Source organism: Gopherus evgoodei, chromosome 1, assembly GCF_007399415.2.
Source record: "Gopherus evgoodei ecotype Sinaloan lineage chromosome 1, rGopEvg1_v1.p, whole genome shotgun sequence".
Lineage (NCBI taxonomy): Eukaryota > Metazoa > Chordata > Testudines > Testudinidae > Gopherus > Gopherus evgoodei.
The window spans coordinates 205,045,266-205,072,594 of record NC_044322.1 but is presented as its reverse complement, the minus strand read 5'-3'; the positions used below and the strand labels follow the sequence as shown (position 1 = coordinate 205,072,594).

At 46.0% G+C, this 27,329-nt stretch overlaps 1 protein-coding gene across 2 annotated transcripts in view; it reads left to right on the top strand.

The window, feature by feature from the left end:
* The window catches only part of LOC115634863 (cell surface glycoprotein CD200 receptor 1-A-like), a 30,621-nt gene extending 7,696 nt beyond the window's left edge, over positions 1-22,925 (top strand). The window contains exons 2-7 of one of the 2 annotated variants that reach the window (XM_030532809.1): positions 9,625-9,690; positions 13,610-13,927; positions 15,788-16,027; positions 18,682-18,787; positions 20,062-20,113; positions 21,550-22,925. In XM_030532809.1, the coding sequence (XP_030388669.1) occupies positions 9,625-9,690; positions 13,610-13,927; positions 15,788-16,027; positions 18,682-18,787; positions 20,062-20,113; positions 21,550-21,678 (911 nt within the window). In that variant the 3' untranslated portion in view covers positions 21,679-22,925. The remainder of the gene's footprint in view (positions 1-9,624; positions 9,691-13,609; positions 13,928-15,787; positions 16,028-18,681; positions 18,788-20,061; positions 20,114-21,549) is intronic. The other variant, XM_030532818.1, reaches the window with a different exon arrangement.
* Positions 22,926-27,329: the final 4,404 nt, after the last annotated feature.

The following is a 27,329-nucleotide window of genomic DNA, read 5'->3' as shown; positions in this document are numbered from 1 at the left end:
TCACATCCAACTGAAACTTTGAGGAGAATTTAGGGATGCAGAATTGGAATCTGGCCAACATCACTCCCTGGTAGGCTATAGCGCCCTCGGTCTTTTTGTAGGCCTCTCATCTAAATGTTGACCAGGCCCAATGCTACTTAGCTTGTGAGATGTAAGATTTGGGCCCCATCCCCATTTGAATCTAGCAGAATTTACATCTTTGGACTCAGCGTAAGGCAACGTTTTCCTCTATTCTGTGATAAGAGGGAGAAGAAATCACCCTTGAGCACTTCTTCCTGGTGTTGGATACACACCATTTCTATACTGTGATGATCTGGAGGAGAATGAAGATGGCTGTAGGCTGGACAAAGGTATCCAAATCCTTTACCAAACTCCGCCTTCTCCCTCAGGGTATGTCTACACTTAAACACTACAGCAGTGCTGCTGAAGCGCTTCAGTGTAGACACTCACCATGGCGACAGGAGGGGATCTCTTAACCCACCGCACTAAGATGCAGTAGCTAGGTTCTCTCAACACCACTGTTAGGTCAGCATAGCTACATCTCTCGGGTGTGGATTTTTCACACCCCTGTGACATAACTATGCCGATATAAGTTCCCTGTGAGGACCAGTCCTCAGGTTCTCTCCAGCTCAGAGATGGAACACAACCATCATGGGGAAAACAAGCCATATGTTAGTGGTTTCCTGAGAAACGGTTAATGGGGCTCTGACATTAGATAACGGCCTGTGCTGCTAATAATACTTTGCACTTCTTCAGCAACTTTAATCAGAGGCCTTCAAACCATGTTATTAACACGAATTAATTATACTTCACAATATGCCTCTGAGGTAGATATTACCTCCATTTTATGGATGGGAAAACACAGGCACAAAGCTCATGTTTCTAGCATCATACATTATATCAGTGGCAGAACTAGGAATAAAGACCCTGATTTGTATTTTCCCTAAGGCCTCTCTGCCCCACTCTGGCAGTTAAAGACAAAGCACATTATTGTATTTACAGCCAATTTAAGGTCCATACTAGCGTGGTGGAAACTGGTCTAGTGGACATGAGGCTCAGGCCCAGAATGGTTTAGACTCCTGCTTAAACTATCCTGCCCAGCTAAAAGCCTCCTCATTAAAACAGGATAAAGGGAAATTCAAAGCCACCCTACAACTTTGATGTAACCTAAAAAAGATTTTACACAAACACAGTTCAGCAACTTTCAAGTTGACCTGATGTGGCTTCTGGATTGTGAGTGACTTGTACCTGACTCATTCCTGGCCATTTGTGATAGAAGCTGATGGAAAGGTGTAGCAGAAAGCAGCACCTCTTTCACTTCTTCCTTTCTTGCCACTGGTGATGTACAGCCATTATGTTGGAGAAACTATACCATAAGAAAGGAGGGTCCACTAGGCCAGTAAACTGGTTCACACTTATTTCTCAAGAAGGGTGGCACAAGAGCGTTACTGTCATGCAGTGAAAGCCATCACTGTCCATTGCACTCTTAGATTTGCTTAGTCACATTTAGATGAGGCCAGTGGAATTGATGATGTGGCCTGACGTGCTGATGGGCCTGACAAAGATAAGTATGGCAAGGAAGCTCTTTGTTCTCCATTTTCATTTTAAGAAACGTTCACAGAACTAAAATGAAGAACCATCATGAGACATTCAGCCTTCTCGTTTCCTCTTTCTGATGACTTGTCTGAATTAGAAACAACCACTCCAAAAGAGTCTTTTCCTGAAATTCACTTACTCAGAACAATTTGCATATATTTTAAAATAAATGAAACAAAAAACAACAAACCCCCCATCTCACTCTAGTACAGTATTTGTGTAGTGAGAATGCTGTAGTCAATTTCATCAAATGGGCAAAGATTTGTAGCAGTGATTTTTTTTTTGTATACATTTAAAAATAAATACAGAACTGGCACCAGAAATTATGTTATACTTAAGATTTTCATCTTCAAAATACTTTTAAACATGAACTAATTAATCCTAACAGCTCACCTTAGAGGGGAGGTAAGTATTATCCCCCTTTTGGGTATGTCTACACTACGAAATTAGGTCAATTTTATAGAAGTCGATTTTTAGAAATCGAATTTATACAGTCAATTGTGTATATCCCCACTAAACGCATTAAGTCGGCGGAGTGCGTCCTCACTACCGTGGCTAGCATCAGCTCACGGAGCGGTGCACTGTGGGAAGCTACCCACAGTTCCCGCAGGTCTCTGCTGCCCATTGGAATTATGGGTTAAACTCCCAATGCCTGATGGGGCAAAAACATGTTGCAGGTGATTTTGGGTATATGTTGTCACTCTCCCATCTTCCCTCCCTCCATTGAAGCAACTACAGACAATCATTTCGCGCCTTTTTGCCTGGGTTACCCATACAGATGCCGTAGCACAGCAAGCATGGAGCCCGCTCAGCTCACTGCTGCTGTTGTGAGCATTGTAAACACCTCGCACATTATACTGCAGTATGTGCAGAACCTGGCTAAGAGACAGCAGCACAAGGATGAGTGTGATGAGGACATGACACAGACGTTCCTGAAAGCACGGGCTGTGGCAATTGGGACATCATGGTGGCACTAGGGCTGGTTGATACAGTGGAACACCGATTCTGAGCCAGGCAAATAAATACAGACTGGTGGGACCGCATAGTGCTGCAGGTATGGGATAATTCCGAGTAGCTGCAAACTTCGCATGTGTTAAGGCCACTTTCCTGGAACTCTGTGAGTTGCTTTCCCCTGCCCTGAAGCAGAGGAATATCAAGATGAGAGCTTGCCTTGACTGGCGACACGCGAGTGGCGATAGCACTATGGAAGCTTGCAACGCCAGACAGCTACCGGTCAGTCGGGAATCAATTTGGAGTGGGCAAATCTACTGTGGGGACTGCTGTGATTCAAGTAGCCAGTGCAATCACTGACTGTCAAGGTTTCTTTCCCCACTCTGAACTTTAGGGTACAGATGCGGGGGACCTGCATGGACACTTCTAAGCTTAATTACTATCTTAGATCTGGTAACCCTGCCACCATCTAGAATTTCAGTGTCTGAGGCACTCTCTGTTTCCCCCTGGGTTGCCTTTAGGGACTTCACCAATTCCCTGGTGAACACAGATCCAACCCTCTTGGATCTTAAAACAAGGAGAAATTAACCATCCCCCTCTTTTCCCCCCACCAATCCCTGGTGAGTCCAGGTCCAATCCCCTTGGATCTTAAAACAAGGAGAAATTAGCTATCTGCCCTCCTTTCCCCCCACCAGTCCCTGGTGAGTCCAGATCCAATCCCCTTGGATCTTAAAACAAGGAAAAATCAATCAGGTTCTTAAAAGAAAGCTTTTAATTAAAGAAAGAAAAGGTAAACAATTATCTGTGTAAAATCAGGATGGAAAATGCTTTACAGGATAATCAGATTCCTATAGACCAGAGGGACCCACCCTAGCCTTAGGTTCAAAGTTACAGCAAACGAGGTAAAATCCTTCCAGCAAAAGAAACATTTACAAGTTGAGAAAACAAACATAAGACTAACATGCCTTGCCTGGCTAATTGCTCTACAAGTTTGAAACCATGAGAGACTGATTCAGAAAGAGTTGGAGAGCCTGGATTGATGTCCCGTCCCTCTCAGTCCCGAGAGCGAACAACAACACCACAAAGAGCACCTCCCTCCACCAAGATTTGAAAGTATCTTGTCCCCCTATTGGTCCTCTGGTCAGGTGTCAGTCAGGTTTACTGAGCGTCTACCCTTTACAGATAAAAGAGACATTAACCCTTAAGCAGCAAAGAATCCTGTGGCACCTTATAGACTAACAGACGTTTTGGAGCATGATGCTTTCGTGGGTGAATACCCACTTCCTCAGATGCATCTGAGGAAGTGGGTATTCACCCACGAAAGCTCATGCCTCCAAACGTCTGTTAGTCTATAAGGTGCCACAGGATTCTTTGCTGCTTTTACAGATCCAGACTAATACGGCTACCCCTCTGATACTATTAACCCTTAACTATTCTGTTTATGACACTGACATTTTGCTATTAAGAGCAGTTACTCTGGGAAATGTGCAGGCCATAGTGAATAGCTTTGCTACAATGGGGTTCCCTAACTGTGGTGGGGGTGATAGATGGAACCCATATCCCTATCTTGGCACCAGACCACCTTGCCAACCAGTACATAAACTGCAAGGGGTACTTCTCAGTGGTGCTGCAAGCACTGGTGGATCACAAGGGACGTTTCACTGACATCAGCATGGGATGGCTGGGAAAGGTGCATGACGCTCACATATTTAGGAACTCCAGGCTGTTTTGAGGCAGCTGCAAGAAGGGACTTACTTCCCAGACCAGAAAATTACTGTTGGGGATGTTGAAATGCCAAAAGTTATCCTTGGGGACCCAGCCTCCCCTTGCTCCCATTGCTCATGAAGCCATACACAGGCAGCCTGGACAGTAATAGGAGCTGTTCAACTATAGACTGAGCAAACACAGTATGGTGGGTAGAATGTGTCTTTGCACATTTAAAAGTTTGCTGGTGCTGTTTGCTGACTAGGTTAGACCTCAGCACAACCAATATTCCCATTGTTATTACTGATTGCTGTGTGCTCCTTATATCTGTGAGAGTAAGGGGGAGACGTTTATGGCGAGGTGGGCAGTTGAGGCAAATCGCCTGGCTGCCAATTTTGAACAGCCAGACACCAGGGCAATTAGAAGAGCACAGCAAGGTGCACTGTGCATCAGAGAGGCTCTGAAAACCAGTTTCATCACTGGCCAGGCTATGGTTGTGACAGTTATGTGTGTTTCTCCATGCTGCGAACCAGCCCACTTTGTTGATTTTAATTCCCTGTAAGCCAACCACCCTCCCCCGCTTCGATCACAGCAGGCAAAGGAAAGAAAGCCACTATTGTTTTGAAACCATGCATTCTTTCTTTATTAATTTAAAAAAAGAGAGATAACTGATAAGGTTTCCATCAGGTGGGGTGGGAGAGGAGGGAAGGACAAGGCCACATTGCTTATTGTAGCCACACTACAAATAAAAACTGTTTGAATGACAGCCTTCTGTTGCTTGGGCCATCCTCTGGAGTGCAGTGGCCGGGTGCCTGGAGCCTCTCCTCCCACCCCTGCGTTCTTGGGCATCTGGGTGAGGAGGACATGGAACTTAGTGAGGAGGGCAGGTAGTTATACAATGGATGCAGTGGAGATCTGTGCTCTTGTTGCCTTTCCTGCAGCTCCACCAAGCACCTGATCATTTCCGTTTGCTCCCCCATTAGCCTCAGCATTGCATCCTGCCTCTTCTCATTGCGCTCACTTAATGCTTTCCTGAACTCTGCCACTGAATGCCTCCAGGCATTTAGCCGTGCCCTATCAGTGCGGGAGAACTGCATGAGCTCAGAAAACATGTCATCATGAGTGCGTTTTTTTAATCTTCTAATCTGCGATAACCTCAAGGACGGAGATGATATGGGGAGCGTAGAAACATTTGCACCTGCGAGGGGATAAAAAGGGAGAGTAAAATTTAAGATGATACATTTCTGAGAATAAAAGGGAGACTCTTTCACAGTTAATCAAGCAATTCACAGCAGACAGCACATGTGCTTTAGGTACCAGGTCACATTTTGCCTTTTATATTGAGCACCTGCCGGTATGGTGACACATCACACACAGCTAGGCAACAGAATTCAGTTTCCAGGCAGCCATAGTAAGTCAAAGGTTGGTTTCTAACACCTTCATAACATGTGGGAATGTTTTCAAATTGCAGCACCCTCCTTTCCCATAGCAAGCAATGCTGGTTGGGTTTGCCATTTAAAAGGATGGGCTGCGATTTTCAGGTGGATGTGAGGCACACACCTCCCCCTACCCTCCGCGTGGCTATTAGGGATGATCCTTTCACCCCTCTCGTCACACCGAGGCTATTCTCAGGGATGATTTCCTTTAGCCAGTGCAAACAGCCCAGCATGAATGGGGTCCTTTACTGTTCCCTTACAAAAATTCCCCGATTTTCAACCAGGTGACCATGAATTATATCACTCTCCTGAGGCTGACACAGAAAGATATAGACCGGATGTTACCTGAATGGACCAAAACCCAAGACCATTCACTGCCATGCTTTATGCTGCAATGATTCCAGACTACTTGCTACTGACTTGGTGTGGTAAAGTGTCCTACCGTGGAGGACGGAATAAGCAGCCTTCCCCAGAAACCTTCTGCAAAGGCTTTCAGAATACCTTCAGGAGAGTTTCATGGAGATGTCCCTGAAGGATTCCCGCTCCATCCCCAGACACGTCAACAGACTTTTCCAGTAGCTGTACTGGCCGCAAATGCATCCCAAGCCTTCAGGACATTAAACACTATTGCTTTTAGTGTACTGTAGTACATATGTGCACTCACCAGAGAGGCCTTCTCCACCTTCAGGGTTGGGGATCCCACCTTGGGAGGGTATTGGCTCCAGGGTGATGAAAGGTCCTGGCTGCTGGGGAGAATGGATTCACCGGTTGCCTGTTGTGCATGCTATTCCTCCTCCTCTTCCTCATCTACAAAATCCTCCTCCATATTGTGTGACACTCCCTCCTTGCAGGTGTCCACAGACAGTGGTGGGTAGAGGTAGAGTCCCCCCCTAGATGCCATGCAGCTGATCATAGAAGCGGCATGTCTGGGGCTCTGACTCAGAGTGATCATTTGCCTCCTTTGTCTTTTAGTAGACTTACCTGAGCTTCTTGACTTTCACACGACACTGCTGTGTGTCCCTAGTGTAGCCTCTGTCCAACATGCCCTATGCAATTTTGGCATATATATTAGCATTTCTTCTTTTTTGATCAGAGTTTTGCCTGCACGGATTCTTCTCCTCATATAGCAATCAGATCCAATGTCTCCTGTTTGCTCCATGCTGGATCTTGTTTGTGATTCTGCGGGGACTGCATGGTCACCTGTGCTGCTGAGCTCGCCATGCTGACCAAACAGGAAATGAAATTCAAAAGTTCCCAGGGCTTTTCCTGTGTACCTGGCTAGTGCATCGGAGTTGAAAGTGCTATCCAGAGCGGCCACATTGGAGCACTCTGGGATAGTTCCCGGAGGCCAATAACGTCAATTATTGTCCACACTACCCCAAATTTGACCCAGCAACGTCGATTTTAGTGCTTCTCCCCCTCGCTGGGGAGGAGTACAGAAATCGATTTTAACAGCCCTTTTGGTCATGGAATGGAGTTGCTTGTGTAGATGCATTCATTATAAAACCAACCTAACATGGCTAAATTCAACCTAACCCTGTAGTGTAGACCAGGGCTTTGTCAGTAAAGGCGGGACATGGGAAGCCCCAAAGAAATACTTCATCCGCTATATCTTCCACAATCACCAATAAAATTTGTGTGAGTTACATATTTGTTTGTTACTGTTTGAACTGAAGTAACAAGGATATGTTGTAGGCAGGGTGCAGTTGCAGCTGCATCTGTCCCCAGGACCAGCAGGATGTGGTTTTATCTTGGGAATTTTCTGTTCTGCACCTTCAGGTTATATATTATGGCTCTTCTCCAAACATTGAGAAAAGGCAAGAGTACGTGGGTGTGTGTAATCGGGTAAAAAATGAAATGAATTGTATTCACTTTGCAAGTTACAAATCACTCCCAAAGGATTTTAGTTTAAGAAAAAGAAAAAAGTGGTCCTAATTAGATAGCTTATTTCTCGGATTCTTTAACCACAAAAGAGTTTACTGTGAACAGCATTACATAGGATAATGGCAAGAGTTTAGCCATCATGATAAAAGGTGAAGCCAGCTACAGTCTTTTCCACAGTCTAATAATAATGGCTTAATATAATAAATAATAATACTTTGCACTCACTTAGCCCTTTGTTCTAAAAAAACACCCTTCATGACTATTGATGAATTAAGCCACACAGTGTCCCGTGGAGATGAGTACAGTAACTCCTAAAATAACATCACCCCGGTTAATGTTGTTACATTGATGATCTATTAGGGAACAAGCTCGTTTAAAGTTGCGCAATACTCCCTTATAATGTCATTCGGCATCCGCCTGCTTTGTCCCCTGCTTGCAGGATTCTCTGGAAGAGCAGCCCCTCCTTGTGGAGATTAGAACCACGGGGGGTCAGCAGCCCCACCCCCCCCATCAGCTCCCCTAAATTCCCTGCAAGGTATGTGGCTCGGCAGCTGCCCAGCAGCACTTCAGCTGTCCCTCCCACCACTGCCATCCTGCTCCTGCCCTGCCCTCTGCCTTGGAGCTGCTCCCCAGAGCTTCCTGCTTGCTGGGGGAGGGAGTGAGAGGGGTGCTGATATCAGGGTGCCCCCCCCCGCTCCATACCCCGTCTCCACAAAGCAGAGGAGGGGGACAGGGCTCAGGGACAGAAAGGAGGGAGCTTGCTGGAAGCTGTTGCTTCCTGTCTGAACTGGCTGATCTGCTTAAAAGGGCAACATACTTGAAGTGGGGTCAGCATACTTAAAGGGGCAATGCATGCCTCTTTTTCTCTCACTCATGCACGTACCCCCCAACACTTTGGAAAGTCAGCACCAGTGCAGCCATCATGTGCTGTTAGGAGAAGGGACTGGTGCGGTCCAACTGGATAGTGTGGGCTCATCGTCATGTTCAGTTTTTGCAGGGGAATGTTTGCAGCTACTGCCCTGCATCTATTGTGTTTCCTCCCTCCTGCCTCAGTCCATGCTGCCTTGTAGAATGTGAGGCTACATTAATAACAGCATATTAAGCCTTGAGGGCTCAGCTGAGTGCTAGTTCAGCATTTAGCAGCCAGGCATTCCCTAGGAAATATCCCTCCCTCTGACTCCACCACCTCAACCAAGCTTCACAATCATTCATTGCTGTGTACAAGTTTAAATTGTTTGTTTAAAACTGTTTAAAACTTATATTGTATATGTATATAATGTCTTTTGTCTGGTGAAAAAAATTTCCCTGGCACCCAACCCCCGCCCCGCCCCGCCCCCCGTTTACATTAATTCTTATGGGGAAATTGCATTTGCTTAATATCGTTTTGCATAAAGTTGCATTTTTCAGGAACATAACTATGTTAAGTGAGAGTTACTGTATTTCCACACTTTAAGGACGTATCCACACTAAGGGGACTATAATGGCACAGCCGTGGTGCCGTAGCTATACTGGCATAACCCCAGAGGGTAGATGCAGCCTACAGCAATGGAAGGGGGTTTTCCCTAGCTGTAGGAACACCACCTCCCTGAGCAAAGATAGCTAGGTTAATGGAAGCATTCTTCAGTCAACCTAGCTGCACCTACACCAGAAGTTAGGTTGGCATAGCGACAGCACTCAAGAATGTGAATTTTTCACACCGCTGAGTGCTGCAGCTATGTCTGCTTAAATATAAAGTGTAGCCCAGGCCCAGGCCTAAGAAGTTAGAGAAACATAAAAGGACTAAGAGATGTTCCCAGGGTCACAGATGAAGTCTTTAGCAGAGTCAGGATTAGAACCCCCAGAGTCATGCCACCTTGTCCTCAGCACGATATCACATTCCCACTCAGATCTCCATTGCAACATGCTCACTGTGTGTGAAGCATCTTTTTAGCCATTTTGAATAGATCGTGAAGAGGTTGATTGTCAGCAACCATCTGGGTAGAGACTCTTTTTGTTCCCCTCTGAGTTAGTGAGCTAATTTGAAAGTTATTCTCCTATTTTTCCTTATACAAAGGTTCTCAGGCAAGAAATTCCACCGGATCTGATACTGAGCCCAGCCAAGAAAACAATTCAAGCGCTGGTAAGAAGCAAGATTTCTAGAATGCACAAAGTCCAACCCTCTCTAATGGTAATGTACTTCCTGATTGAATGGCCGTCACTAAGTGGTGAGGGAAGAGAGGGTGGTCTGGTGCCGCACAGTACTGGCATAACTCAGAGTACTGAGACATCCATCACCCTGTGAGAGATTGGGAAGGAGAAGTTAACCCTATACTTGGGGATGAATCCTCTCATTCTGCCCAAAAATCTCATTATTATTAATCATTATTTGTATTATGGTGGCACCTAGGTGCCCCGGTCATGGAGCAGGGCCTCACCATGCTAGGCGCTGGACAAATACAGAACAGAGAGATGGTCCCTGCCCCAGGAAGTTTAAAATCAAAGTGAATAGTTTTGCATGGAGAATCTTCATGGGGTGAGAGAATGGGATCCGCAGGTTTTAAGGCTCTATAGGTAGGACTGCAGCCCACGGGCTGTAGCAGCATCAAGGCCGCTGGATCCCTACTATACAAGGGGTGGGTTTGGTCAGAGATCCACCTACTAGATTCCTCCTTCCACTGGCATGCCACTAACTCACACCTAAAGCTCCCTAGCCCGGGGGTTAGTGTGCTGTCAGTAGCCTCCCTATGAAGGCTTTCTGCGGCACAGTAGAACCGCACAAGTTCCTCTGTCTCTCGGGGTATGCCTCCATCAATAGAAAAATGTGTCCCCGGCTGCTATATGGAAACCAAGGCATTGGGGAGGGTGACACATGCCACTGCCCCTATGCCACCGGAGTTCCACTGCAGTCACCTGGTGCTATAGAGGTTTGGAATAATTCGAAAACTAGGGTATTGTCAGGCCCTGGAGGATAAACAGAAGTGACCAGGGTTAACCCTGGGGGATTACAGCCACTTTGTCACAAGTTCAGGCTGAAAAGGTTTCCCTTTTCACATAGGTGGGGTAGGTCATCACTCCGTGTTCCTCATATTAGTCCCCTGTCAGCAAGATCACAGATCCACTGGGTTAGAAGGGGACCTCAAGGTCATCTATTGTCACTCCTGCCAAGATGCAGCATTTGATTTATCTAAACCATTCAAAAACAACTGCCATCCAGCCTACTTCGGAAAGCCGCCAGCGAGGAGGAAGCACGTGCCGTGGGGACGGGCACATGCTAAGAGGTGGTATTCCGGTCCGTCCATATCTGGGGCAGCACAGTCCAGGAGGCTTTTTTTTTTTTGTGCTTGGGGGTGGCAAAAATAGTAGAGCTGGCCGCTGGTTTCCATGACCCTCCTTAAGTCTTGTGAATGGTTCAATGGAACCACTCAAGCTAAAGCTAAGCATGGGCTTAAAGGCTTAGCTGAATCAGGGCCATGTGAAAGGACAGAACCCCCACATTTTCTACGTCACTGTGTCACATTTGGATGGTGGCAAGGAGTGCAGTGCCAAACGGCAAGTGCAATTCATCATTTCCAGGTGACCTCAACAAGCACTTATGCCTCACTGCAGGCATGATACCTCCTCCCCAGGGGTCTCTGTGGAGAGCTTGCCAATCAGAGGCTTTCCCCCTCCCCAAGCAGAAGAGAAATGTGATTATGAGCCTGATCACAGAAGCATATGAGATGGTCACCAAGGCAGACAGGAAGTGAAGTTCATTCCCCTAACCGTTGTCTAAGGGTCTTGTCTACACCGGCATTTTTTCCAGGAAATCTCCTCATGTGTGCATTGTCACCATTGCAGTTCTATCAGTTGATAACAACAGCAAGAGTTGAACTGTACAGTGGCTGAACTGAAAAAATGAAAAGTAAAATCTTTGTGTTTCAAACCCCAACTGTTTTTTTCCCTCATCAAAATGAAATTGTATTTTTTTTTAAAAGTGGTGTGGGTTGAATGAAATTAACAAGTTCATTTCTAAACGAAATGTCAAAACAAAACATTTAGACTTTTTTGGGAAAAAAATCATTTTTTATTTAGCCAAAACTATTTGAACCAGAGATTCACAAATAATGTTGGTTGCTTGGCAACCACATTTTCCAACAAATGTAGTATTTACCAAACAAAGTTTCCCCAGCTCTTGTCTGTTCCTGTTCTGACCAGGGTTAAAAGACACGGTGGTAAATATGCCTATGGCCTATCTGCACTAGTGCTCACGAACACCATTTGACTACTGGCAATAGTAGTAATTTCCAAGAAAAAATGTAGATTAGATAAGACTAAGACATTGTGTAGCTCACTGAGGACCCAGATAAAAGTTCAATCTTCTGTAATGCAGCAAATGCATCCAGAAAAGTATTTAGGGACCTAAACAGGTTGAAATTGTCCTTTTAATTAGTGCTGAGTTTTGTGATAGACTTAAGTGGACATAATATTTATAGTCTAATACATTTTCTGTCACTTGGTGATGCTGATGATTCAGCCATGAAAATGAATTGTACTGGGCTTCATATGGATTTTATATCCAGAATAGTAACTCTAATAGGAGATGGAGGGAGGGGAGTTCCCTATTGTTCTCAGAAAATCGCAGCACAAATTTGCTCAGCTTAACAGTCATAGGATTTTCTAACTGCCAGCTCCACAAATTTTACCTGGGATCTGAAAATGCAGCTGGGTTCTTTGTTTCTCTTATTCCACCATCGATAGTAACTGAGTCATCAGGAGGAGGGAGAAAACTTGTTCACCTTAGCCTCCAATGATAGAACAAGAAGCAATGGGCTTAAACTGCAGCAAGGGAGATTTAGTTGGACATTAGGAAAAAGTTCCTAACTGTCAGGGTAGTTAAACACTGGAATAGATTGCCTAGGGAGGTTGTGGAATCTCCATCTCTGGAGATATTTAAGAGTAGGTTAGATAAATGTCTATTAGGGATGGTCTAGACAGTATTTGGTCCTGCCATGAGGGCAGGGGACTGGACTCGATGACCTCTCGAGGTCCCTTCCAGTCCTAGAGTCTATGAGTCTATGAGACTTGACTTAACTGAAACTTAACTGAGAGTTTTGTCAATGTTCAGTGAGACAGAATGGACTCCAGCTTGCTCTCCTGTGTCTCTATGGGCTTTGCAGGCCTAACAGGAGTAAAAAGTAAACTCATTCTTGTCAGAAAAGTGACCAGATAAATATCTAATACAAACATTCAAATTTGGTTTTCAATAAAATCAATGTAAATCTGGCATAACGCCACTAAAATCAAAGGATCTAATTCAGATTTACTCCAGTGTAGCAGGGCAGAATTTGGAATTGGGAGGGTAGAGGAAGAAAGATATGTTGAATAGAAACTATTTTCAATCTGGACTGTTTTTCCAGGATAACTGCATCTACACTGGGGCTTACACTGGCACAGCTATATTAGTAAAAAAAAGATAATCACACCTCTATCTGACGTAGCTGCCCCAATATAGTTTTACGTGTAGACCGATCCTTAGCATACAGCTCCTGCAAGGATTTTCTGATTCTGCTGATTCCAGCTGATTCCAGCTATTCCAAGATGGCAGCTTAATTTAACTCCCATTCTGGATGGAGCAGCAGGAAGTGGCTCAGAAATGTCTAACTGCTAATGTTACTCCTCCCCATCATTGATTTGTCTCACGATTGCTGCCAAAGCAAGAAGAAAAAAAGGAAGTTACCCCAGGAGCTCCTCCAGTATGGCTGTACCTGCATCTCAGTCAGGCTCCACTCCGCAATAATGTCTGTATACTGAAACTCGTCAGTGATTGCAGTAGGTAAGAGGTTTTGTGGAGTACGGGAGCAGAGAGGTTAATCCTATGGACTGGTGGCAAAACCAAATGTCAGGTTATCGGTCACTGTTTAAAGCTATGGATACAAGGAGATGGGTCTAGTATCTGCAGAGGTGGGATCTCACTTTGGAATGTTATATAATACTAGAGGCGTTACCCCCAGAGCTCCGAGGTTATAATGACATTCTAGGTGATCTTTTCAAGTGTCCTTCTCTTCCTGCATCTTTTCTAGAAAACATCAGCGAGTCTAAAATAGTAGCTGGTTCCAGCGTTAATCTGACTTGTGGTGTCATTTCAAGGGGGGATCTGGTAGTAGTGACATGGAAGATAAGACCAAGGACTGGAAATCACTGCACACTGGCATACAGAACTGATCAGAACAAGACAGACAGAACAAACTGCAGTGAGAGAATGGATTGGAAATCTAGCCCTGAAACTGATAGTGCGCTTCAGATACGGCAAGTGACACTCACGGATGAGGGATGTTATATCTGTGAAGCGGTAACTAGTGGTGGAAATTCGCATCGAACCTACACTCTGACTGTATTAGGTAAGTAACAGTTGCTGACGTTCTTAATTGTGTACACGATCAGATTCATGCCTGGCACATAAACCTCTCCTCCTCTTAGAATGCTGAGAATAAAGGCTCAGAGAATCCAAAAACTAAGGAGTTCAGGGTGTCTGCTGGGTTAATCCCCTTATGTGAATTCATTCTGGCCTCTCCTCACATCCAAATTCTTTACATTCTGGTCCTGCTTTCCCTCCACAAACCTTTCTCCTGGTTTCTATGGCTGGATAGGTTGGCCATGAGCTATTTTTCTACCTGATGTGAACATCAATCTTTGGCTATTTGGTAGAGGGGCTTCTGTACAAGCACCCCCAGCCCAAGCCATCCCCCAATGAAACTGCTTTTCAAAAGTTAATTTGGGCCCAGATCCTGAAAAGTATTTAGACTCTCAACTTACACCAATTTCAATGGCTGTTAGGAGCCTAAATACCTTTGAGGATCTGGCCTTTAGTGCTTGTGAGAATTTCCAGCATGACAGTTCTGGAGACTGAAATCCTCTCTCCACAGAACATGTATAGCAAACAAGTCAATGCCCCTTAAACCCTACTTCATGAGCCACTTTTAGGAATAATGATAGTTCAGTCCCCCAGTGTTCAATTGTTCTTTGGTCTCTCTTCTGAGACTAGATGCCCATTGGTGAGTCTGATAGCACCAGGACTGAGGTCAGCTCAGTTCACCTACAGCGGATAGTAATGACTTTCAACTACTGCAAACCTGATCTGGTTTAGAACTGATGAGCTATGAGTAAAAGGCTAATGGAGCCTATTACCAACCCCCTGGGACATCCAGTTCTTCCTATGCTACCCCTGTAACATTTTTGCCTCAAGCATAAAGAGGCTATTTGCTAGGAACATCATTAGTGCATTATCTTGTGCATAGCAAAGAAGGATGACTGTGGTGACCCACCTGACACGAGGGCAGTAACTAGATTGGAATACTGAAAGTTGCCCAGATAATTTTGGGAAGATTACATTAAATGATATAACCATAAGAATTTACTACTGCAAAATCAGCTAAAACAGGGGAAGAGAGAGACAAAGACACACCAAGGATAAGAAATATACACATACCCCTGTGTTAACTAGTACTGGAGATCAGCAGCAGATGACACAAAATGGTGATCAGGTTCCAGAGCTGAACTTTTTGGATATGGAGTTTTGGATTCAGGCCCATTGCTACACACCATCCCTGAGAAAAGTGAATGAGTGGGTGAGATTGTTAGGAGTCATGACAATGAGACAATGCAGGGGAACTTGGGTGATAGACGAGTTCTTGGTTCCAGCCATTCACTTTGTGGGGTGGAACTGGGAAACTTGGTCAGTCAAAACAGTTGAAGGAAAGGGCCTACAGGAATGCACCTCTGCTTATTGTGGTTTCCAGCCTTCCTCCTCTCTGCTGTTTTTCCTAGTTCCCACTTCAGCCCTCAACATTCTCTAGTTCTGAAGTGATACAGGTTCTTTTCTTTCGTTTATGTTCCAACTTGACAGCAGAGGGTGTATGAGAGCTTATATGTCTCAAACTGAAGCTAGGATAAATTGCCATGTGAGGAGAGGGTACTTCATTTCCCCAAAGCCATGTCTCAGGATATTATCTATGGTAGTCTAAATGGTACACCAAAGGTTTCCACTCACCCTCTCATCCAAGGGATACCCCTATTTTGAGAGCTGTAAGGACTCCGCATTATCTATTTTGTTGTAGCAGGTGTTTGCTATTTATTGCAATACTGTCTTCACTCCCATTCTCCTCTTTCTGCGATGTTCTTCTTGTATAGGAATGACAAAAGTTACCATCCCATGTGCTGCAAACTAACTTCAACTCTTTCCCCTTCCTATTGCCCTGCAGTCCCTCCTGAAGTGACCTTGACCTGTGACAGTAATGGGACTGCTGTGTGCAAGGCAGCTGCAGGGAAACCAGCTGCACAGATCTCTTGGGACCCAAATGGAGATCCCAGGACTGAGCTTGAAAATCACACAGATGGGATAGTGACTGTGCTCAGTATATACAGCCCCAGAGAGACCAGTATAACCTGCCTGGTGTCTCATCCGGCTTGGAACACGAGCCAATCCAAGGAATGCCCATCAGGTAACAGAACACACCTCTTCTCTCTATTTAGTTTTCATTCATAGCTGATAAACTATGTGCTCCTCTGTTCACTAGCTCCAACAAATATTAGTGAGATGGGAGAGGGTGTGGCAGGTACCTTGCAAATTCAGCTGACCATTCCAGGTTGCTTCAGAAAATGTCAAGAGAGGGAAATCTATAAAGGCTGTAGAAATACTCTCTACAATTTAAGACTGAAGTGGGCCCTTTTTCTTATCTCCTTTCCATAAAAATGTCTAACCTAGGGGACTGGTATCAGAGGGGTAGCCATGTTAGTATGGATCTGTAAAAGCAGCAAAGAATCCTGTGGCAACTTATAGACTAACAGACGTTTTGGAACATGAGCTTTCGTGGGGGAATACCCACTTCGTCAGATGCATGTAGTGGAATTTTCCGGGGGCAGGTATATATATGCAGGCAAGCTAGAGATAATGAGGTAGTTCAATCAGGGAGGATGAGGCCCTGTTCTAGCAGTTGAGGTGTGAAAACCATGGGAGGAGAAACTGGTTTTGTAATTGGCAAGCCATTCCCAGTCTTTGTTTAATCCTGAGCTGATGGTGTCAAATTTGCAGATGAACTGAAGCTCAGCAGTTTCTCTTTGAAGTCTGGTCCTGAAGTTTTTTTGCTGCAGGATGGCCACCTTAAGGTCTGCTATAGTGTGGCCAGGGAGGTTGAAGTGTTCTCCTACAGGTTTTTGTATATTGCCATTCCTAATATCTGATTTGTGTCCGTTTATTCTTTTCCGTAGCGACTGTCCAGTTTGGCCGATGTACATAGCAGAGGGGCATTGCTGGCATATGATGGCGTATATTACATTGTTGGACGTGCAGGTGAATGAACCAATGATGGTGTGGCTGATCTGGTTAGGTCCTGTGATGGTGTCGCTGGTGTAGATATGTGGGCAGAGCTGGCATCGAGGTTTATGGCATGGATTGGTTCCTGAGCTAGAGTTCCTATGGTGTGGTGTGCAGTTACTGGTGAGAATATGTTTCAGGTTGGCAGGTTGCTGTGGGCGAGGACTGGCATGCCACCCAAGGCCTGTGAAAGTGTGTGTCTGTTTATTCTTTTCCGTAGCGACTGTCCAGTTTGGCCGATGTATACAGGCATTGGGTGGCAGGCCAGTCCTTGCTCCTAGGCAACCTGCCAACCTGAAACATATTCTCACCAGTAACTGCACACCGCACCATAGGAACTCTAGCTCAGGAACCAATCCATGCTACAAACCTCGATGCCAACTCTGTCCACATATCTACACCAGCGACACCATCACAGGACATAACCAGATCAGCCACACCATCATCAGTTTATTCACTTGCACATCCAACAATGTAATATACGCCATCATATGCCAGCAATGCCCCTCTGCTATGTACATCGGCCAAACTGGACAGTCGCTATGGAAAAGAATAAATGGACACAAATCAGATATTAGGAATGGCAATATACAAAAACCTATAGGAGGACACTTCAACCTCCCTGGCCACACTATAGCAGACCTTAAGGTGGCCATCCTGCAGCAAAAAAACTTCAGGACCAGACTTCAAAGAGAAACTGCTGAGCTTCAGTTCATCTGCAAATTTGACACCATCAGCTCAGGATTAAACAAAGACTGGGAATGGCTTGCCAATTACAAAACCAGTTTCTCCTCCCTTAGTTTTCACACCTCAACTGCTAGAACAGGGCCTCATCCTCCCTGATTGAACTACCTCATTATCTCTAGCTTGCCTGCATATATATACCTGCCCCTGGAAATTTCCACTACATGCATCTGACGAAGTGGGTATTCCCCCACGAAAGCTCATGTTCCAAAACATCTGTTAGTCTATAAGGTGCCATAGGATTCTTTGCTGCTTCTAGGGGACTGGGTCAGTTAGAGGACTGTTGAATGGCTATGGAGCCTTTCAAAGTGACATCATCAGGGCACATTTGGCCCAGCCTGGTAGAAACCAAGACTCAGTGACTTATGTGATATCATGACTTGGGCCATGAAGACTCAACTATCCTACTCCCTCTCTGGAGGTGCTTCCTCTGGGTCAGTGTTGTGGTACTTTATTGGGAGTGGGAAGGCATTGATGGGACCTGAGTTCACAATTGTCACTTGCTTGTATGGACAAGACGTTCAACTGAAAGAGAAGCATAAACAAAATTTTTTTGAAATGCAAATACGAATCCCACCACCATGACTGTGAAAGGAGGAGGGGAGGAGAGCACATTCTAGTGTCTGGCCACCTGAAAATGTGTAACAGTCTCATAATCTGAACAATAAACAGCTGTTATCTGGACTGTTTTATTTAATTTTCCTTGCTCTTTTGCTCCGAAGTCATATAGGAGTTAACTTGAATGGTGAGACATGCAGAGGCCTTCAGAGCAACATGATCTAGTAGTTATAGTGCATGATGAGCCATTTTGGGAGATAAGGGTTCCATTTCCAGATTGAAATCTCTAGGCATGACCTTGGACAAGCTATTTAACCTCTTTGCCTCAGTTTCCCCTTCTGTCAAGTGGGGATACCATTTATTTTACAGGCAGGCTGTGAGGTGTAATTAATGGTTAAAGCACCTTGTGATCCTCAGGTTGACACAATAAAGAAATTGATCAGTGAGGAAATAACTGAAATGGTGATTCTCCCTATTTAGAAAATCGTGGAAACATGTTTCTTCAGTATTTCGTCATCTGTGCTGGTCTCCTGGTCATCCTCTTCATTCTGGCTTTAATTTTCCTCTGTAAGCTCCACTGTGGCAGGTATGTATTATATGTCACTAAGGAATCAGTTTGTCTAGAGCTGAGAGGAAACTTAAGGTGTTATTTGATATCAGATCAGATGACATCCAAGCAGCTCTGATTCTGTCACATTCACTTCGGATGTGGCATGATGTGGCACAAAGAGGTACAATATATCTAAGTGAATGATACACTGGTGGACGAGGTGGCAATGGGACACAAGATACCATCTCCTGACTCCAGGGAAGCTTCTTGTTAGTACGGAGAGCTGGCAAAATAAAAGTTGTTCTCTGCATACTACAGTATCTCTCAATTTGCTTCTTTGAGCCAGCTCCTTGGGGGATCAGTTTCCCTACCAAACAGATGTCACCCAGCTCTGGAGGACGGAGCACGACTGTCCTGTCAGAAGGTTAATAAAGCTGAATCAAGCAGCAGAATCTTTATTCCTTTGTTGCGGGAGGGACGCTGCTGGCTGGAGTTGCACTTCAGTTCCATCAGACCTTGCTTAAACGAGTCAGAGGGATGCAGTTCCAGGGTAAAGCAGCAGGGAGCATTGTATTTAAATATACACAATTTGTAACTGGGACGTTCTTTCCTGGTGTTGGTGGTATTCCAGGAGAACCCCTCACTCAGCTCCTCTCCCCCCTAGTCCAAGCTCCAACTGCTTAGCCTCATGTCCTCCTCCTCCCCCCTCAGAAGGGGATTAGTTCATGTAGAGTAAAGCTTACTCAGGGCAAAGCTCTGATCCCTCTAGAGGACCTTGTCTCCGCTATTCTGCTCCCCCAATGGGCTCAGGGCTCCCACAGGCAGAAGTGGGGACTTCACAAACAGAGTCAGGAGATCAAAACATCAGAGTCAAGAGCAGTGGTTCTCTAACTTTTGTACTGGTCACCCCTTTCACACAGCAAGCCTCTGAGTGTGACTCCCCTTATAAATTAAAACACTTTTTTTTATATTTAACTCTATTATAAATGGTGGCAGTGAAGTGGGGTTTGGGGGTGGAGGCTGACATCTCGCAACCCCCCATATAATAACTTTGCAACCCCAAGGGTCACGACCCCCAGTTTGAGAATCTCCAGTCAAGATCCACCCAGAGAAGGATCTGAGAGATGACATTTAGCCTCGTTCTTGATGACTTGAGGAAGAAGGGGTTCATCAGTTGTGGATTACAGGCTCTCTCAATAGCAGGGCCCTCATGTGCCAAGACGTGTGGTCTTAGTGGCTCAACTTAACACTGAAGGTAGAATTTGTTATATTTTTTTTCTGTCTTTTTTTTCCTTTTTTTCCTTCCACAGAGTTTGTTATAAGTCCAAAATCCCTGAGACTGCTCCCCCACACAACATGCAGGTAAGAAAGAGGATGTAAGTCAAGATGTCAAAAAATCTGAGATGTGCTGCCAAAGTAATTGGGAACAGTTTTATATATGAAGGGAAGCTGTCAGATTTTGGCTCTCCCTGCTTTCTGTGGGTGCAATTGTGTTCCACAAACTGTTACTTGAAACAAAGCAGGACAGAGTCCATCTGCACTCTGAATAGCAAGATTCAGACTTGTAACATGTGGCTGTAGCACACTGCCACAGTAAAGACTCAAACTAGCGTTCTTGTGATTCAAAAAGCAGCAGCTCTGACACTTCTCCCTGATCATGCCAGGAAGAGCTGGGCTGAGTATGGCTGTGATACATCTACTGGTTTTACAGCAAAGTGGCTGGAGGAGGGGGTTGTTTTGAAAGTTTTTCTTATTGCTCTAAATAAGGAGCAACTTTTTTAAAAAATTTACAAAAAGAAAGCTGTCATGTAACAAAATGGACTGTGAATCTGAAAAAGGCACTATGTCCTGAATGGCCAGATGTGTAATTTACATACCCTTTTAGACGCCGTTATGACCAGAGCAGTGTAAAGAGTCCTTAGTGAAACTGAGAGTCAGACCCACACTTTAACAATAGTTAACTCTGATGTGATCAAATCATGTTACAGTAGAGGTGAGCTGACTAAGGACAAGAGAGGGAAGACGGGTCAGTGGCTAGAGTGCTAGCCACGGGCTCGAGTGAGCTAAGGTCAATTCCTTCATCTACCACACACTTCCTGTGGTGACTTTGAGCAAGTCACTTAGGCCCAGATTTGTAAAGGTATTGAGGCATTTCTGCCTTTAGCGGTGCAACATCTAACTGATTGAGGAGCCTCAGTCTCATCTTCAAAGGGCATTTAGGAGCCTCTATATGATTGATTGTTTTTGCTGCCACATCATGAAATACTCATTAGCACAGATTGGAACTTAACCTTATTTTGCAGCTTTAGCCTGGTTTATTATTATTTATTACTGGTTTGCAGTAGAACCTCTAGGCACCAACTGAGATCGGGGCCCCAATTTGCTCAGTATTGTACAAAGACATAGTGAGAGGCCGTCCCCAAAGATCTTATAGTCCAAATAGGTAAGAGAGACAGAGCATTGATGAGAAAACAGGTGAAGTAAATATCTCCAGTTCACTCAGCAGGTCAATGACAGAATCAGCCATTGATCCCAGTTTTGTGCCCCACTCCATTGTGCTAGGTACTAGATCATGCTGCCCTTGATGGCTCTATCTGTAAGGCAGACCTGCCATCAACCATTTCCATAGCATCAGCCTGTGATCATTCAGATATCTGTGGAGCCCTGCTCCCTGCGTTTCTGACATTTAGGGGAGGGGAAACATTGTTGCTCACTTTAGACTTTTTAAGAGTCCAGAAATAACTATTTCCTAATAAATTCAGTCCTGGTGCTCATGGTTATGGCCTTTGATTTACTAGGATAGTAATGAACAGCAGGAGTTAGAGCCCTACGCCAGCTACGTGCAAAAGGAAAACGTGATCTACAGCACAGCGTATGAAGTAACAGTGAGTGAAGACCTTCCACCAGGGCTCCAGTCAGCAACGTGAGAATCCAGCTGGGCCTGACTCACCACCTATGTGAAGAAGGGGAACAGGTTGCAGGGAAGATTAATGATACTGCATTCCTTCCAAAAGAGGATCTCCATCACCAAACGCTTTCTTCATGGGAAGCAAGGATTTTGGGAAGCAAAGATCTGCATAGCCACTGGGTGCCTCCAAACATATCTGCTTGCTGATCAATTACTCTTGTTTCCTCTTTTCCTTTTTGTCATCCCCTATTCCCATCCTGGGAATTAGCACTGTGAAGGACAGAGTGACCTGTTGCCATTGGTTTCGCCATGGACAACTCTTGTGCTCACAGGTCCCCACTGACTGTCCTGACTTCAGTAATCCAGACATCTGACATTCACTTTTGGGCATTAGTTGTGTGTCACTTTGGGAGGGGGAGGAGGATGGAAACACTCACTGACCAAGTCTACTGTAATAATAAGGGCATTGGTTACAAGAAGATAGATCAGCTGGAATGGGAGATCAGCTGATTATCTCCTTATCCTCCCAATCCAGGGAAGAAACACTCTCTATTGAGGAGGTCCATTGTGTAGGAGGCTGGTTCACAGACCTGCTGAATAACTTGTCAGGTCCCCCATTGAACACAAAATGTTTTCTATAGTCTGTACTAAATTACAAGTCATTCTCATGAGTCTTCCCCTGGTGGAATCTCCTCCTTCAGGGAGCACAGGCATTAACATACTGAAATAGCTTAATGGTCCAGCCACTCCATTAATCTGTTTCTAATTAATCTAATCCAATGCCAAATGTTTCAGGAAAAGAAGCAAAACACTGATAATGCATCTACTGGGATTGTGCAATAATGGACCAAGCCAGGATAATTTCTTCCTGATCTCAGCTGGTACTCAGTTTGTCTTGAAGCATAAGGTTTGCTGGCCCTTGTAATATTTAACTAATGTTAATTGCAGAGGGTGGTTTCAATTATATGCTGAATCCTTTCCTTGAATCTTATTAAGCTATTTTTTCTAAGTATAGTTGCAGCAGAAAGTTAATTTACTTCATATAAAAAAAGAGTTTATCCATTTCAAACATATTATCTTTTAATTTCATCAAAGGGTCTCTTGTCCATGTGTTATGGACAGAGGTAAATAGGACAAGGCAGTTGTCCTCTCTATCAGCATTTCTCAACCTTATTGGGTGGGTGAGCCCTTATTTGAAGTAAAAAAATTTCATGATCTCCATACTTTACTATAACGGTAAGAGTAAAAAAAATGTATTCATGCTAAGCCTGTATGATCTGTTTGTGTGTACTTACTGAGAGGTTGACAGAGGCCACCTGACCTTGAAGGGTAGGGATGTGCAGGCCATGGGGATGGGGGGTAAAAATTTCTTTGCTTTAGACTATAATACAATTTTCAACATCTCATAATCCCTGTAGACGGGTTCCGCCGGGGCTCGACCCTCCCTGAGGGGGAGGGGAGCCACACCGGCCTCGATGTCTTCCCTGCAATTACAGTCTGCTCTGGCCTGTTCGGCACGTCAGAGCAGTGACAAAGTCAGAGGGGGCCCAGCTCTTGGTTCGGGCAGGGCACCAAACACAGTTTAAACAGCCCTGGCCCTTTGGAGCAGGGCAGAACAGCGGCAAAGTCAGAGGGGGCCCAGCCCTTGGCTCAGGCAGGGCACCAAACACAGTTTAAACTGTTACAGGCCTCTCTGACTGGGGAGAGGGGGAATCTGCCACCCGGTTACGGATGGCAAGGGGAACGCAGGCCCACCCACTCCTCTGCGTTCCAGCCCGGGGCCCTGGTAGCGGTTGTCACTGCTACTGGTGGTCAGTGGGGTCCTGACCGCAACACACTGACATAGGCAATGGTAGCTCTGCAGCCTGACTGGAGTCAGCTGCCCCCGGGCTACTTCCTAATTCCCCCTCTATTCCTACCTGGTCCGGGGCCTCTGTTCCAGAGACGTCCAGGACCATCGGTTCCTCCCAATCCGGGCTGGGCGGCAGGTCCGGTAGGGTTTCGGGGAATTCGGGCCACGCCTGGTCTGGGGGCTCCTCAGGGCTGTAGTAGGGGCGAGGCAGTTCTGGCAGCTCCTCGTCGTAGTAGGGATGAGGCAGCTCCGGCAGCTCCTGGTCTCAACCTCTGGCTTGGGCAGCCTCCCAGTCACGAGCGGCGGCGGGCACGTCTGCTCCTGCCGGTGGCCGAACCGCAACTGAAGGCTGGGGCCCGGCTTTTATTCTTCCGGGTCACCGCTTGACCCTTTGAGGGGTGGGACTTCCGCCCAGCGGCCCTGCCCCCGTGGATGACTGACGGGGCTCGACCCTCCCTGAGGGGGAGGGGAGCTACACCGCCTCGCTACAATTCCCCAATAGCCTTTTGTGACCCTCCTGGTTGAGAGAAACATGCCTCTCTATTGGTTTCCTTTCCAAGCTGCTGTATATAGCCCTAGACTCAAACCTTTCCTCCTATGGAAGAGCTATCCCACTCCTCAATCTCCTAAACACATCTGTTGCCCGTCTCCATTTCTGATGTGTCCTTTTTACATGGAGGTGGCCAGAGCTGGACACTGAATTCATGGTCAGGAAGTACCTTGGGCTTGGAATTTCCCAGGAACCTAAAGGAGTTTAGCACCCAACTCCCAATGGATTGTAATGGGACATGGCCACCAAACTCCTCTTGGTTTCTTTGAAAGTCCCAGTCATCATAGAAGTAATGTTGTTATAACAATCTCTGTTGCTGTCCTAATATAGCCAGAGATTCATTCCCTTTTTGCCCACCCCTGGGTGTTGAGCAGTCATCCTCACTGCATTGTCAACAAGACCGATTCCCCGACCCTTGAAACTACAGCTGTTGTAGATCAGAGCCCAGCAGTGTATAGCAGATTGCCTCTTTCAGTGTACACTACCTTGCATGTGTCTATATTGCATTCCATCTGCCAGCCTGTTGCCCAGTTACCTAGTTTTGTTAGGCCTTTCTGGAGTTATTCATACGCCTTCACTAAGTCAATTTAATTTTTTCCAGGCCCAGTCTCTTGCCATTATTAAACAGTCTGGTTTTTCTCACTCTTTCTGGCTCTAGGTTACGTAGACTATCCCTTCTTTGCAAAAAAGCCACTCCTCCCACAGCACCAGAATGCTTAGGTCAGGGAATCCCACAGCCTGCTTGTGCATCTAGTCCTCTCAGTGTGTGTGTATATATAAACCCCAGTGACTGATTACAAGCAGGTTATCCCTGACTGAACAAGAGGGGACACATTAGCAAGAGACTTGAAACAAAATCCTGCATGCACGCTATACGCTGAATGCTGCTTTCAGTTAAACCTTACACTTATTCCTTGAAGTTAATGGCTTTGCACAGTTGCAACAGCAGTGTCCGACCATATGAGAATAAATCAGAGCAAGTTTTACCTCCTGCGAGTTGAGTGCAGCTGGTTTCTTTGAACTGTTTTTTTTTTAAGGAAATTTGTATCAGAGGCTGCTTTTAAAGTATTTGTATCACATTATTTAAATTTATCAAGATTCTTGTTCTTTCTATGTCACCTTTTAGCCTTATTTCTCCTAGTTTTCAGCCTGCTAAAATTCAGCAGCCTTCAAGTTAGCACCTCACTGAGATAAGCAAGGTGGAGGAAAAGAGAGTTCACAGCTTTGCTGCTGCTATTTAGCTGCAAAGTGTTGCCTGCAAGGACAAGACTGACAGGCCATGTCTACATCTAAAATTTTGCAGCGCTGGTTGTTACAGCTGTATTAGTACAGCTGTATAGGGCCAGCGCTGCAGAGTGGCCACACTTACAGCAACCAGCGCTGCAAGTGGTGTTAGATGTGGCCACACTGCAGCGCTGTTGGGCGGCTTCAAGGGGGGTTCCGGGACCGAGAGAGCAAACCGGGAAAGGAAACCAGCTTCGCTGCGGTTTGCTCTCTCGGTCCCGGAGCCACCCAGCAAACCGCAGGGAAGGAGACCTGCTTGCTCGGGGTTCCGGGACCGAGAGAGCAAACCGGGAACGCCGCGGTTTGCTCTCTCGGTCCCGGAGCCACCCAGCAAACCGCAGGGAAGGAGACCTGCTTGCTCGGGGTTCCGGGACCGAGAGAGCAAACCGCAGCGAAGCTGGTTTCCTTTCCCGGTTTGCTCTCTCGGTCCCGGAACCCCGAGCAAGCAGGTCTCCTTCCCTGCGGTTTGCTGGGTGGCTCCGGGACCGAGAGAGCAAACCGCGGCGTTCCCGGTTTGCTCTCTCGGTCCCGGAACCCCGAGCAAGCAGGTCTCCTTCCCTGCGGTTTGCTGGGTGGCTCCGGGACCGAGAGAGCAAACCGCGGCGAAGCTGGTCTCCTTTCCCGGTTTGCTCTCTCGGTCCCGGAACCCCGAGCAAGCAGGTCTCCTTCCCTGCGGTTTGCTGGGTGGCTCCGGGACCGAGAGAGCAAACCGGGAAAGGAAACCAGCTTGATTACCAGAGGCTTCCTCCTTCCACGGAGGTCAAGAAAAGCGCTGGTAACTGTCTACATTGGATTACCAGCGCTGGATCACCAGCGCTGGATCCTCTACACCCGAGACAAAACGGGAGTACGGCCAGCGCTGCAAACAGGGAGTTGCAGCGCTGGTGGTGCCCTGCAGATGTGTACACCTTCAAAGTTGCAGCGCTGTAACTCCCTCACCAGCGCTGCAACTTTCTGATGTAGACAAGCCCTAAAGGGGAACGGTGAAGAGGAGAATGGATATGCTTCATTTTGATGTCTAAAGGCAGCGTCAGAGTTTTTCCTCCCCATCTCCCTAAAAGGTGGGATTGTAGGTTTGTTTTTTTATATTTTATTCTCTTACTTGTAGCTGATGTGGGCTGGGAATAGAGAGCTTTCCAACCCTCCCAAGTGAAAATAGCTGTTCATCACCATAGGCTAAGATCTAGCAAGAGGCGCTAGGTGGCACTTCAACATCACACCATGGCCAAAGTACACAGAGTCAAAGTCATGTGGTGGAAGGAAACTGCATTATAGCTCCCCAGACACCCTCCATCAGACTGCTGACATTCAGTGGCTCTCAGATTTTCTCACATTATGCTCCACTTCTTAAGGGATCATCTTGTGGCCTGCCCTCCCAACCTCCCTGTCTGAAACCCATGTCTCCCCGGAGACAACTGGAGTGTTTCATTACCTAATAAGAGGGTGCTAGGCCAATGTTAAGGAGAAAGGACAAAAATTCAGTCACTCTAATGAAATACACCCAACAACCAGACTCCCCTGCTTCCCTTGCATGTCACATGGGCTAATAACCCTCCCATAACTGCCACATTAGGTTCTACATGACACAAAATTGGAGTCTTCTTGGGAATTGTGATAGTTATTCCCTCTCCTTTCCAGTCATCTTCAGGGGGTTGTCCATAAGCCCATTCTTCCTTTTTTTCTGGAGATGCCAACGGGGTCACTGCCCATCAGTTCCACAGGGGCAGTCACCAAAATCTTGAGGGGAAAATCTACCACATCCTTTCCTCAGTCAAATAGGCCTGGGGAGGCTGGCTGACTGACGGGACTTAAAGCTGGCCCTGCATCTTATAGGTTGGGCCAGGGAAATCTAACCCCTTAATGGGTGGGTTTTCCCTGTTTTGAGAAAGCCCCACAAAACACAGGGACAGATTCCTCAGCACAAAGAAACTCTACCTACCAGAGGATGAGGTTTCCCTGACCCACTCCTCCAATTCACTGCCAC